At 39.7% G+C, this 14,661-nt stretch overlaps 1 protein-coding gene across 3 annotated transcripts; it reads right to left on the bottom strand.

Annotated features, from left to right (window-relative positions):
* Window positions 1-1,834: 1,834 nt before the first annotated feature.
* LOC108713153 (E3 ubiquitin-protein ligase Mdm2) lies at window positions 1,835-14,265 on the bottom strand. Of its 3 annotated transcripts, none has more exons than XM_018255966.2 (11): window positions 14,103-14,265; window positions 13,030-13,111; window positions 11,153-11,227; window positions 10,902-11,035; window positions 10,688-10,737; window positions 8,802-8,863; window positions 6,523-6,616; window positions 6,262-6,422; window positions 4,612-4,761; window positions 3,922-3,999; window positions 1,835-2,703 (listed from the first exon to the last, which is right to left on the bottom strand). In XM_018255966.2, the coding sequence occupies exons 1-11, from the start codon at window positions 14,132-14,134 to the stop codon at window positions 2,155-2,157; spliced, it is 1,467 nt and encodes a 488-aa protein (XP_018111455.1). In that variant the 5' UTR covers window positions 14,135-14,265; the 3' UTR covers window positions 1,835-2,154. The 3 variants fall into 3 exon arrangements, with proteins under 3 accessions (XP_018111455.1, XP_018111457.1, XP_018111456.1); XM_018255968.2 differs by lacking the exon at window positions 14,103-14,265 and adding an exon at window positions 13,809-14,076; XM_018255967.2 differs by lacking the exon at window positions 14,103-14,265 and adding an exon at window positions 13,235-13,753.
* Window positions 14,266-14,661: the final 396 nt, after the last annotated feature.

The following is a 14,661-nucleotide window of genomic DNA, read 5'->3' as shown; positions in this document are numbered from 1 at the left end:
AACAAGTTTTGCCAAACCACGAGTCATTTGTCAGGAGCCCATTAACTTGATTTTCTCAGCAGCAGCAAAGCCATTACTGAAAACCTAATAAAACTAAAAAATATGAAAGGGCATACCTGTTCTGAAGATACAGGAAGTGAAGGAGATATTTCAGGTAAAAACTACATTTATCCGACTGTCGGATGAAAATTCTATGCTGCGTTTTCATTCGACAGTCGGATAAATGTAGTTCTTACCTGCGATTTCTCCTTCACTTCCTGTATCTTCAGAACATCCGTCATGTCAGCTCGAGCCACTTTCCTTTCTCAAAATAAGACTAGCTTTATACTATTTCATCTTATATAAATTTTAGTTTTATAGTACAGCAAAGCAAAGAGAAAGCGCAGATACACAGAAGGAATTTAGTCTATATAACCCCATTAATTCCTGTATGATCGTACAGTGCTCTGGTGACAATGACCATTACTGTATTATCCAGGTATCAATAGGATGCAAGTGTCTCGAAAAAGAACTCAGAATGCATCTTAAGAGAACCATACAAAGTGCAACATGCCACAAAAAGTGCATACCAAAAATAGTATCTCTGTCCCATTTGCTGCAGCCCTGTGAGATAGTAGCACTGTTCTAATATGCCCTAAAACAGGCTTTATTTTCCTTTTAAATACATTACATTAATAAGGCGCAACTAAATGGGGAATTTCCTGTTGCACATTACACTATTATCTCAGGCCAACTTTCGACCAATGGCCAGCTGCCTCCCATTAACTTCAATGGGATCTGCCTGACAAAATTACTACAGGGTGGTTGTTGACCTGAGAACGCTCCAGTGTACCTGTACAGATTTCAGGCTAAGACGAGCGTTTAGGGCGCTTGCAGACGAGTGTTTTTACCTGCGTTCCGGTAGAAGTAGATGCACCGAATTCTTTTCAATGTGGTTGTACTCACACAGACGCACGTTAAGCACCAAACGCAGGTTGGGACGCAGCATGTTGCATTTTACCTGTGTTCGGCCCTTACATGCAATCTGTGTGAGTACAACCACATTGAAAAGAATTCAGTGTGTCTACTTCTGCACTGCCCTGCAGCTGAACGCATGAAACCGGAACGCAGGGGAGTGCAGGTAAAAACGCTCGTCTGCAAGAGCCCTAAAAATGGTCTGTACTAGTGCTAGCCACTTGCGAGTCAGTGGGAAACCACAAGCCTCCTGGGAAGAAGTTATGGCACACAAGCATCTCAGGGATAACCACTGCAACGAAGATGCGGGTACCCACCAGCAGCTGTTTCACACCCTGGTACACATTGATACACTTCAATTTTCTTTAGATGAGTATTGCTCGGAAAAAAAGTAGCAAAATGTAAAGCTGCTGCCAGTAGGAAGAAGAACAGTGGTTCTTCCAGAGTAAACGGCTACAATTAAAATGCCCCATGTGAAACTGGCAGAGTAAATAAAAATTTAAAAAATACCTCATCTCTACAAGTAACATTTAGGAACACTACCAAATTTCCATTGCAAAACAAAAAAATTAATAATGGGACATCTTATGTTATGCCTAAATCAGAAAGTAGCAAATCGGATGAACACGTAATACACGTTTCATACAGGAGTTTTCGGTAACAGAAGCTAATGAAAACATGTTCACACCATGTTATGAGGAAACGTGGTTGTCCTTAATATTGCATAAAACTTAGAATTCCACCCCAAGTTATAGCCTAGAATAGCCCTGCACTAATATTTTGCACTCCTTATGACTATCTAGTCTGCCAACAATACATCTTTAAAATCCGCAAAGGAATGAAAAAATCTGCATTTATAAATATCTAGAGAAAAAAAATCTAAATAAAACAAATTGTATTTAGACCTGTCAATAGAATCTACTTGCACTAAACATATCATACACTCAGATTCCATATTTAGCTAGAAACTGTAGTCTTTACATATGGGAAAACAGTGCACAATTCTTAATATATTAGATCCGTGGTTGCTATGCTGGTAAGAGTCGTTTTTGAACTGATTTGCCTTCAATTTTGGATATTTATTTTGTACCATATGGGAAAAAATATATAAATACGCATGTAGTAATTGTTCTTAAATTATTAATAAGTCTACGAGTGTACAAGATTTTGGAGTTTCATATAAAGTTCTGTTAGAATGTTCTAGCTAAAGTAAGTTAGCACAATCATCTGGATTGGCTCTCTACACACAGGGCAAGGTTTGTTCCTCTTCTTGAGCTTTTTTGCACAGGTATAGCATGCCATCAGATGACCTGTTCTGCCATGAACAATACAGCCATTCTTGGGGCGAGTCTGACATATGACACATGGATCAATGCTTGTAAGCGGGAGACTAGACTCCATACTTTCCTCGCTTGAATCTTCCTTGGTCACCTCTTGACTGCACGAAGCAATACTGCCAGATGTAGAAGGCTGAGAGCAATCCTCAGTTTCCTGAGACTCAGAATTTTGTATGTTTTCGGCTTCTTTTTTATCAACATTTGTATCCTGAGAGCTTGTAAGTTTACTTTTCTTACAATCAGGGACATCAAAGCCTTCATCTTCCTCGATCTCCATTAATTTTCTCTTTGAGGGCGGAGGCTCTTTTCGCCTTTGTTCAGGAAGCCAGTCCTTGCGGACAGTCCAACATCTAGGGCAATAACTTGGAAGAGGGGGATTTACTTCTCCACACTCTGGGCATTTCCAATAATCCTGAAAATCAGTTGACAAGGAACATCAAAATAAGTTAAACAAAAAAATATAAAGGGGAAGTACCACAGCATTCTTATTTAAAGACCAACTAACATTATAATGTAATTTTACCTATGTAGCAAAACATATGTGTTAAAGTTGCTGTAACAAGGTATGGTTCAGAAGGCCTATGGCACAAAGTTAGTGTCCTTCAAACCATTTCTCTCTGGAACCTTGCTAATCCTTGTTAAACCTGTGTTCCAGACAGCCCTCTGAAGAAGTATACCGCCCAGCATATGTTTTGCCTCCACTGAACTCCCATAGGTTGTCATTATTTAAGGCACCCCCGAGTAAGGGGTATGTAACTTTTATGCAAAATTCTGTGGTCCGTGGTCTCAATGGCATTGGCATAAGAACCTGTACTAGAAATAATTTTTAGCCCAGCGTTTTAGCTACTCCTTATTAACAGTGTTGTCCATATACAATACAAAACTGATTATGGAGAAAAAGTTACCTTTATTTTTATTCAGTTACAATGCAGCTGCAGAGATCTTTCTCTGGCGAAATTCCAACTGACAGGGGGTGGGACGGTTATAGAGCTGCCAGGATCAGTCCCTTTCTTTGAAAGACAGCTCTGCCCCACCCACCACCCTGTCAGTCACCATGGACACAACTTGCACTACCCAGCACTGTGATAAAATGGGAACAGTGAAGGGGTTACATTTGCAATAGTTATATAAAATATGATATTAAATAAACACATGCATATCTAGGATAGATATATATGCATATCTAGGATATATATATATATATTCACATATTACATACACACTAAATAGTATGTGTGTGTGTGTGTGTGTGTGTGTGTATGTATATATATATATATATATATATATATATAGACAAATACAAGACAAATACAATATATATATATATATACACACACACACACACACACACATACACATACATACACACACAGTATATGACATATAAAAAACAAAATGTTTCCCATAAATGGTGCCAAATTTGCATAAGTGCAGACCGATTTAATGTAATATTTGAATATTTACAGCATTTTCTTTCCCTAATAGTGGTTCCATAAGGCAAAAAGAATGAGCCTGTCCCTAAGCCAGAACATGCACACTAGGAGAGTGAGGTTAAATAAATAGATACATTTATAATCAGGTTTATTTTATTTTTTTTTATCAAGAACAGTGAAAATAAATATTAACTTACAGCTTCTGAAATCTCAGTATCAACATCAAAAGAATCGGTCTCGCTCTCTTCAGTCTCATATATAGTCACCTGATATACCTATGTGGTAACAAAAAATATATTTAAGTCTTATTAAATCTAACACCCTTTACTAACCAATGTATTGTGGCCCGACAACACATTTTTGCCCAGCTGGCTTTTTAAGTGTCCAAAGACTTCACTGTGATATTACTGTAACGTCACCCAACCTTATAGACAACATAATTACATATAAAAAGTTGTACATGCAGTGTTCTAGACCATAAACCTAAAAATACTTCCTCTAGATTAGCACAATGCAAGTTCTAGTGCATAAAAACGCCTAACTATGGAAACAAAGAGGATGAACAACTACATAGACCAGATATACATTAAAATACTTAAGATTTTTGGAACTGTGCTGTCATCTAGTGGCAAAAAGAAAACCTTTGAGTTAAGATTTAAATAAAATAACAGCATATGCAAAAGAAGGATGTATAGTGACTTTAGCCCATACAAAGAACCCACGAAATCTAGTGCACTACCAAGCTACTAGTTTTATAAAAGTGCTGTAGATTTTATAATCCCTGGTGGTTAACGAGTTAAACATTTGGCACTGAAGCATCTAATTATTGATTATCAGGGCTAGTGAAGGGAAAACAGATTTCCTAACACAATGAAATATAATCCTACCTCATCATTGATCTCCTCCTCCTCCGAAACACCATGTTCATCTCCACTAGGACTATAGTCATCTGAACACACAGATTCTACTTCAAATTCCACACTAAACTGATCAGAATCATGTTCGGAGTTGTCATTGGTAGAGTGTCTCTCTGGATCCTAGAATTACAAAAATATTAAGTCATACACACAAGAAACATGCTTTGGCACACTTAAATACAAAATAGAAATAAAAATGGCTAAATCATTATCTATGGCTTCCACACATAGGAAATTGTTCAGTACCTATATTCGATTACTTCAGTCTACAAAATAGTGAAGTAGAATAAACTACCAACAGAGTGGACAACTTACACTTATGCAAAACTTTTAAACATGCAGAAATTGTGCTGATTAGGTGTAAGATGCTTAAAAAATCAGTAATCATCATTTGAAAAAGAGAACAGAGAGCTGTCTGTACACAGAGAGAGCAGGATTTGACAGTACCCTACAAAAAAATGTTATTAAGTGACATCCAATCCTTGATTTAGTTCATCCATGTAAAGTATACTTGTATTTGGTATAAATTCAGTTTTCATCCTCTTTAAAGGGATACTGTCATGGGAAAAAATTTTTTTCCAAAATGAATCAGTTAATAGTGCTGCTCCAGCAGAATTCTGCACTGAAATCCATTTCTCAAAAGAGCAAACAGATTTTTTTATATTTAATTTTGAAATCTGACATGGGGCTAGACATTTTGTCAATTTCCCAGCTGCCCCTGGTCATGTGCCTGCACTTTAGGAGAGAAATGCTTTCTGGCAGGCTACTGTTTTTCCTTTTCAATGTAACTGAATGTGTCTCAGTGGGACATGGGTTTTTACTATTGAGTGCTGTTCTTAGATCTATCAGGCAGCTGTTATCTTGTGTTAGAGAGCTGTTATCTGGTTACCTTCCCATTGTTCTTTTGTTTGGCTGCTGGGGGGGAAAAGGGAGGGGGTTGATATCACTCCAACTTGCAGTACAGCAGTAAAGAGTGATTGAAGTTTATCAGAGACAATATGTCTAGCCCCATGTCAGATTTCAAAATTGAATATAAAAATATATATTTGCTCTTTTGAGAAATGGATTTCAGTGCAGAATTCTGCTGGAGCAGCACTATTAACTGATTCATTTTGAAAAAAAAAAATTTCCCATGACAGTATCCCTTTAATTTTCAAATTGCTAAACTGAAGTGAAACAACCTTTATTCAAAATCCTAATTTTTATTAAAAAGGGTAATATTATTACTTGTAAAACTAATGTATTAACAAAGAATATTCATTTTTAATTTGAGAGAGAGAGAGAGAGAGAGAGAGAGAGAGAGAGAGAGAGAGAGAGAGAGAGAGAGAGAGAGAGAGAGAGAGAGAGAGAGAGAGAGAGAGAGAGAGAGAGAGAGAGAGAGAGAGAGATTGATTGATTCTTTACAACAGACAAGGGCTACATCTCTCCTCAATAACAAGACTACAGCGATCATAATTTTGAGCAGGTATAATGCCTGTTACAATCATAAAAAGGAAGGACAAAATGTTCCTACTCAAAAGGCACAGAGCAAAAATGTAATAGTCTTTTCTACATATTTACCTTCCCTGTTAAATATTCAGCAAAGTCTTAATTTTTATACTTTTCTGTAGCCTTACTTACTGAATTAGAGGAAGAGTCTGTCGATTCGCTGCTATTTCTATCACACCGTAAGCCACTTATTACCCACCACGAAAGGCTTTCATCAAAGGTTAAAGAAAAACTGTCTGACTTGTGTCGCTTTCTTTGTTGCTCTGCAGGATGATCGACTGAAGATATTTCTTCTACACAAACAGAAACCAATACAGAATTATATACGTATAAATTGATCCAGGAAATACCCGAAAAGAGCAAAAAAAACAGTACCAGAGGCCATGGATTTACCTGTTTCATTGCTACTTTTCCTCTGGGATAAGTTGCATGGTTTTGAGTCAGAAGCTGGAGCTATTAGTTTATCAGGCAGCTCCTGAAGTTTTTCCTAGGTTAAATTAAAGAAACATCAACTAAATATTTTGCTAGAAACATTTACTTCTGCAAAAATACGTGATAACCTTTATTACAAAATAAAATAGACTAAAATCTGCAATGCCTGAATCCCACTGTTTAAGCAATTACTAGAATGTAACTTTCGAAAATGTGTATAAAGGGCAAATTTTATAGACACGTGCTGTGGTGCAGAGGTATTAGCAGGAGCCATCTTATATTGTTCAATCTTCTCCTCCAAATAACTGACGACACTGAGCAAGCTGATCTAAAGCTGGCTTCAGCTGGCTTCAGCTACACATGCTCTGTGCAGGAGATGATTAAGCAGCAACAGAGGGCATCTACTAACCCTGCTTTTCTCAACAGGTATACAACATGGGGCAGCACTGGGGATTGGATCAACCTGGAATTGATTTATCCATAACTTTAATTTCTTCTTTAAATGGCATGATTTGTGGCGAGAATGAATACTCCTGTACACATTGTAGCATTTAAGTGTAGGGAATTGCATTGTGGGACTACTGGACCACACAGAGCTCAAAAACACTGTAGTGATCACTAATTACTTTCTATTTTCTATTTGTGAATCTTTTTCTAATACTGAAGTGTAAAGTTTCATTTTTCACCTTCTAAAGCAGCGCTGGGAGGGGGTGGTCGCAGACTCTGTAACTGTTCTAAATTGATACATTTAGGGGATAATTTATTTTATCTTTGTCCCTGCTGAGCAGATTCCCTGAGTTTTATCAAAGGCAGCCGTTAGAATTCATACAATAGTTGCTAATATTCCAAAGACACTGCTGATAAATGTATCAACTCATGTAGCCACTAAATGTATCCAATAGTATCAGTTCAGAATCTGCTCCTGGATCACCAAGCTGCCAGACAGACACAAACATAAAAAACTTAAAAACATTAAACATCAATTTTTGGAAAAACTGTGGTGAATAATCTGAAAACATCTAAACTAAAAAAAAAAACATTTGGAAGGTGAACAACCCCTTTAATGTATTTATGATTCAAATGGAATATCCAACAGCAGATTATGCTGGTTATAAATTGATGCAGGCTAAATTGCCATTGAAACAGTGATCACACTCCCTTTCTTCTTGACATAAAACTCTTGAAAAATGAACTGTACATTGTAAAGTGCTGCAAATCCATGTTGCATGATGAAAAAGAAATGCACATACAATTCGGCAATTCCTCTGCACAACAAAGGCAATCTAACTGATCAATACAATGTTGCAGTTTTTGAACTACCAAATCACATTCAAGCATTACTGCAGGGAGGCGTAACAATAGATTAGAGGCCATTGAGGTCACTCTGTGTTCAGCAATGCCAATGAAAAATGACTAATTTTTATGTTGTGGTGCTGGGGTCGCCAACCCTTTTCACCTGTGAAGCACATTTAAGCAACACAAACATGAAAAAAGTTCCTAGGGGTGCCCAAGAAGGGCTGTGATTATTTGGTGGCTTCTATATGGATTGGAAAACTACAGGTGCCTCTGTTTGGCAGTACACTTGCCCCAAACCAGAAATCCAAAACTGTGCATCTCCTTTGACGCCACTGGGAGCAACATCAAAGGGTTGTGAGCAACACACAAGCCACTGGTTGGAGATCACTGTTGTAGTGTGACAGTTGCTTTGTTTATGGTGTAAAGAGAAAATACAACCCCCTTTAAGACATGAGCTAGCAAGCGTATTCAACTGTGCTTATGTAAAAAAATGCATACATAATATATGAACTTTCAAAAATAATTATAAATGTTTATTTTTTCACATAGACATACCAGGGTATATTTTCCCTCTAAGATGAATTTTTCAAAATAAACATAAAAAACATTTTAAGAATACAAACTAGTACTGAGCACAAAGTTTACACCTTATTAAAGGATAGGTAAGTAGTTTATGTTAATTTCTCTAAAAAGACTCAAAGGAGCCTCTACAAGTCATTTGACTTTTCTGGTTTGAACAGAAAGGCAGTCAAAGAGAGGTCTGCTGTGTATGCTTGCGGCCTCCTTCTCCAATGCTCATATGCAGTAGATAGCTCTTTGACCTGCTTCCTATTCAAACAGGAAGTAAACAAAAACAAACTGAGATTACCAATTTAAAAATAACATTCCAATGAGGTAAGGTTAGTTATAAATGATTTCAAAATAATTATAGAGTAATTTCATACCTTCTGACTGCTCTGTTTGTCAGGAAAACAGCACACATTTCCAAAAATGTCTTCAGATGATTCTACATGGAAATTTATAAGTTATGGAAATTTATAATAAGTTATTACTGACAATGTCCTAAACAAGCATTTTAAGGTGGCCATAGACGTAGAGAGACGCTTGTTTGGTGATCAAACGAGCAGATCTCACCCCGATATGTCCACATTGAAGTGGGAGATATCGGGCTGATCCGATCGTGGGCCCTAGGGCCCAACGATCGGATTAGAATGGATCCGATACTTGCAGTCTGATTGCGGGACCACATACACACATAGATGCAGCCGCGATCCGACCCGATCGAGATCTGGCTGACATTCGTCTAGATATCGATCAGGAAAGCCCGTCGACTCGGTCTGTTGGCAGCTTTTATCGGCCCGTGTATGGGGGGCCTTAATATTACAGTACGAGAATGAAGATCAGTTAGACATGCTGGAAAAGGCCAGAGGGTGCTAGGAGCTCATCTTTACGTAAACCAAATAAATGATCCTCAAAATTGCATTTTATGGGAAACACTTATCTTTAAATGCAAAAACAAATGTATGCACAAACTAAAGGTGGCCATACACGGGCCGATAAAAGCTGCCGACAGACTGTGTCGGCAGCTTATTGGCCCGTGTATGGGGCCCCCCCGACGGGCTTCACCGATCGAGATCTGGCCGACATTCGTCCAGATATCGATCAGGGAAGCCCGTCAACTCGGTCTGTTGGCAGCTTTTATCGGCCCGTGTATGGGGGGCCTTAATATTACAGTACGAGAATGAAGATCAGTTAGACATGCTGGAAAAGGCCAGAGGGTGCTAGGAGCTCATCTTTACGTAAACCAAATAAATGATCCTCAAAATTGCATTTTATGGGAAACACTTATCTTTAAATGCAAAAACAAATGTATGCACAAACTAAAGGTGGCCATACACGGGCCGATAAAAGCTGCCGACAGACTGTGTCGGCAGCTTATTGGCCCGTGTATGGGGTCCCCCCGACGGGCTTCACCGATCGAGATCTGGCCATCTCAATCGGATGGGACAAAAAATCCTGTCGGATCGCGGCCGCATCTATTCGTTGATGCGGTCCTGCGATCTGACCACCCGTTAGGATCCGATCGTTGGGCCCAATCAGCCGGATATTGCCCACCTCAAGGTGGGCATATCGGAGGGAGATCCGCTCGTTTGGCGACATTGCCAAATGAGCGGATCTCTCAGTGTATGGGCACCTTAAGAAATTTCCTCTTAATTTACTTCCTATTGAGGGAGAAAGCAAACCCATCAGGTATGGGACCCCTTATCCAGTATACTCCAAACTACAACTTCTAATTGTTAAAAATAATTTCCTTTTTTTCTTTGTAATAATAAACAGTACCTTGTACTTGATCCTAAATAAGCTGCATGAATCCTATTGAGTGTACTTAATTTTGAAATAATTTTTTGGTAGACTTAACGCATGGTAATACAAATTACCAGTTGTGGGTAACAGATCTCATACTTGTATTTTACTATGTCTTTAAGTCTTGGTTAAGGTGAGAAATCTTTTGTATTTCAGAAAAAAAGTGAAACAGCCATATGTGTTAAAACAAACAAAAATAACAAATGTGCTTCAGAGTTCATCTCTTCATTTGTTTCAGTAGTAAAGTCGCTATACTTACTGAAGCCACATTTCTGCTATACTGAATATTGACTATGGGAGGTATCCTGATTTCGGATAAAATTATTTGTTTTATTTCACTGGTAGCTATTTTATTTTCAATCATAAGGGAACGCCAGTCTGGCATTTAGAGCTAAAGGCAAGTCAAAGAATCTGTGAAAATAATCTGCCAGTATACTAACTGAAAAACCATATTTTAATAACTTACCTTTTACATTTGCTGAAACCAAATTCCTAGAAATCATTGCATACAGTCTCCTAAAATAAAATACAAGTATTACAAAATGAAATCAAAATTAAATGATTGAGGAGGGAAAAAAAAGTATCAATAAACTGCCCTAACAGCTGACATGAAACATTTATTTTCCATACTGCTATAAATTAACATTAAATTGTACAGTTGTCAAAATGCTTTATATTACCTTGGCTCTTTTACAGAAAATTCCTGTACACCAAATAGTTCTCCAAGAGGATCATTGGAGCAGTGGACAATATGTTGCTGCTTCTCGTCATACAACTGCTTGGCCATTATGTACTGACCAAGATGGTAAATAACCTATAGCGCAAGTATGGAGACAATGCAATGAACTATACCATTTTTACATAATGTAAACCTTTTATTTCATCTTCATAATTATGTGATTTATGTGAAAGGTATTTATTGAGACCTTACCTCTTTCATTGTAAAGGTTTCCTTCTGGGCACCTGCAGATTTTAACAAGGATAACAACAGTGGTGTGGGTTGAACCTAAAAAAAAGAAAAACTGTTACACTTTGATACTCTAAGAAATCTGAAAAGGGAAACTAAAATCTCAGAAAAAAAATGAATTAGATGTGCAGAAGTGCTACCTTGTGCAAATCAGCTGTTTGATAAAAAGTCTTCAAAAATAATTTTTTTACCTCATCCTGCAGAAATACAAAAATAGCTACAAGTGTGCGTCAGTGGTTACTCAAAGCCACCCCAATCACAGTTCTTTTGAACAGGCTGCCCCCCAGTACTTTTAATATGATGAATCTATTCCAGGCTCTAGAGGGATGCTGCAGTGTCCCCAAGCAGAGTGTAGTGCTACGACACCCTCAGTGTGGGTACAGAGTGCCTTTATCAGAGCACTGTCTCCATAATAACTTTTAATATTTGCCACATACAAGCGTCGAATTCTAATGTCACACTTTCCCTTCGTTCCATGAGGTAAGGAAAAACAGGCCAAACCAGTAGACCTTTAGCTGGTGATCAGTAGATCTCAAGACACTGTCAACAAACAGGTTGTCTAACTCTAAATTACCCTCCTGTTTCATTCTTTTCATTCAGATATTTATTAAGAAATAGTTGTTTGTTAAATATAGCAATATACATTGTATGGGTTTAGGTAGCTGGGATCACTTTCCTGGGGATAACACAGCCCATGGCACAAGCACAACTCGTGAGAGTATAGTCTCTTTTAGGCAGTTTATTATCGCTTGCAGCAGAATAAACAAAACAAACAATTAAAAAAAAAATCCTTGCCACTTAATGGGCTTCTAACTAATACAAGCCGGTTCTCCTAACTAACCAGGAGTAGACCTACTGCCTGTCTCCTCAACCCAAATGAAAAGGTAGTACAAAGTTCCAACCTTGTAGGGATTCCAAAATCTCTCTGTACTCACACAGACAGCTTCCCTGTGTCTTTCTTTCTCAGACTGCAGTTCTCCCACTCAGGCTTGAGCTGCCTTTTTAATTAACCACCTGAAATGCCTCAGAACAACTCAAAACACCCGGGCTGGACTAGCAGTCCTAGAACCACTCTGTTAGGAACCTGGGGCATAAATAAGCTCCGATCTGGATTTTCCCCGGTATCCTAGTAGTGACCTCACCACAACATTTTCTTATAAATCAATATTTAAGCAATACCTCCTATGGAACAGAATGCTAACAATGCTTTTATGGATGTAGATCATAATGGGACTACTTCACTAAAAGTAGACCTCATATTAGTAAAGTGTGGGTACTCCTGCTTTAAAGGAGAATTCAACCCTAAAGATAAAAAAGCCCTACTCTACATATACTGCCCTCCCTCCTCCCCCCAGCCTAAACCCGGGCAAATGCCCCTAACGTTTTACTTACCCCTCGGTGCAGATTCAGGCACTGGAGTTCTCAGGCGCAATCTTCAGACGCTTTGGTAATCTTCGGAATGAAACCGGCGCTTCTGCAATTTTCGTGCATGCGCAGTTGCCGCAAAGCAGAAAATTGCTCCAACTGCACATCCACCACCATGCCGGTCTCATTCGCAGATTTCCGAAGAGAAGAAGATGGCGCCCTTAAACTCTGATAAGTTTCCATCAATTCATTTGTGAGGGTTTATTTTTTTTCTTTAAGTGTAAAGCCATTAGGCTCAATGACATTTACAGGATCATTTTATTTATATTTTTTTTAAAAGTGCAGATTTCTGGAAGTGGAAAACAGGCAGCTAATGGAGCTGTCACTATTCTCCACTGATGTACGCCTTGTCATTTTGATAACATTTCCCCTGTGACCATATTTGGTCTCCTTTCTATAAAATGTTTGATACTCACCAGTTTCTCTTGATCTGAAGTGCTGATGTGGTTGTTTTCTAAGCAATTTGTAGTGGAAGTGAGGTTCATATTGCACGGCTGCCTGTCAACACAAAAACAAATATTCTTCAAGCAGCAGTCACAAATGGCATTAACAGGAAGATGTAGTTAACTATATCATGGGATCGTTGTTGCCCTGGTCAATGTGAGGGAAAGCCGCAGTTACCTGTCGCAGAAGTGTAAAGTGCTAGTGCAGGGGGAGATGCAGTTCTCCTCACGTAAAGTGCTCGCAGTAGTTATAAATAAGAGGGAGCAGACAAGTCAGGGCATGTCTGAGAATGACCCGCAGCACCAAGCGCTGACTCAACACCTGCTCTTACTCGTCAGCGCTGCCACACCGGCTCTACCAGCTGCCCTGACAATCCCTTCGGACCTTGCACTGACCGCATGGCGCCCACTGTCGTCTCAGGAACCTCCGCACTAATACCACAGACACGAGTCCCAAGTATTTGCACCCCCCGCTGCCATAATGGCACGCCCCGAAACAAGTCTACGCGCAGTTACACGGCTGCTACAATAGTCTGGTTAATAGGGCCGCACGGCATTTACCACATTATACCTTTCATTAGTAACCCGCCCCACATGGCTTCTATGTGAAACAGCGCGCATTAAGGCAACTATTACTTCGGGCTGCAGGGAGTGATATAGAAGCACAAACAATGGGGGGGCAGTTGGGCCGCAAGCCTGGAATGGGGCAACTATAGCGCGAGCTGGGCACAGAGAGCGGCGGCACAATATACCAAGCTCTTTCCTTAACACGGTGACCGACTAAATTGTGCCTGGTCTGCTTTCTGTGCGTGCGCTAGGCCGCGGCGCTACTTCCGCTTTCTTTCCTTCATCACTCGGGGTGCGCTGAGAATCTAGTCCTACTACAGCAGCAGGCTAAGGCCTACACATGGCAGTTCTCCTCGCCAAGCCTGGAGCGAACCAGTATACTGTGTCCGTGTGTAACATGCTCGGGTCCCTAGGCCTCTGTCTCCTCACAATGTTAAGTGAAAGCTTCCGTCTATTCTCTAACCCCCAACAACACTGACCTCCACTGGGAGCAGCCCTCTCCCTCCGACATTTCGCCTAGTCGCTTTATGTTACTTCATGGAATTTAAGTATAACAATTGGAGACATCACAATACGGCCAGAGTAGCGCCATTTCGCATTCCTGCGTTTTCGGCCTGTTGCGTAATTGAGAATGTCTCCCCCTGCAGCCACTGCATGGTATTGAACAATTTCTCTCAAGTGTCGAACGTTGCGGCCCCCCTGGTGGAAAAAATGAGGCACTGAGCGACATCGATTCAAACGATATAAATACAATTGATAACGGCGATCCTTGCCCCTCTGCCACCTGAGGCAGCAGCAGTTGTTGCTGCCCCCCCTCCCCTGGAAATTTGCATTTTTGCTGCCCCTGGTACCTAGTGGGGCGCTGCCGCCTGAGGCGACAGCCTCAACTCGCCTCATTGGCGAAGCACCCCTGGATACAGGTACTCGCTTTAAAGAGTTAAGGCGGCCATACACGGAGAGATCCTCTCGTTTGGCGAAGTCACCAAACGAGCTGATCTCTCTCCGATATGCCCACCTTGAGATGGGCAATATCGGGCT

This window comes from Xenopus laevis, chromosome 3S, assembly GCF_017654675.1.
Source record: "Xenopus laevis strain J_2021 chromosome 3S, Xenopus_laevis_v10.1, whole genome shotgun sequence".
In the NCBI taxonomy this organism is placed as follows: Eukaryota; Metazoa; Chordata; class Amphibia; order Anura; family Pipidae; genus Xenopus; species Xenopus laevis.
This window is presented reverse-complemented; position numbering and strand designations above follow the sequence as displayed.

Coding starts and splice junctions, on each gene's coding strand:
- LOC108713153 (XM_018255966.2), bottom strand. CDS start 14,134: ATGTCGGAGGGAGAGGGCTGCTCCCAGTGGAG. Junction 10,738..10,901: donor TTTTCTGTAAAAGAGCCAAG/GTAATATAAAGC, acceptor ATTTTATTTTAG/GAGACTGTATGCAATGATTT. Junction 2,704..3,921: donor ATACTGAGATTTCAGAAGCT/GTAAGTTAATAT, acceptor ACTGATTTTCAG/GATTATTGGAAATGCCCAGA.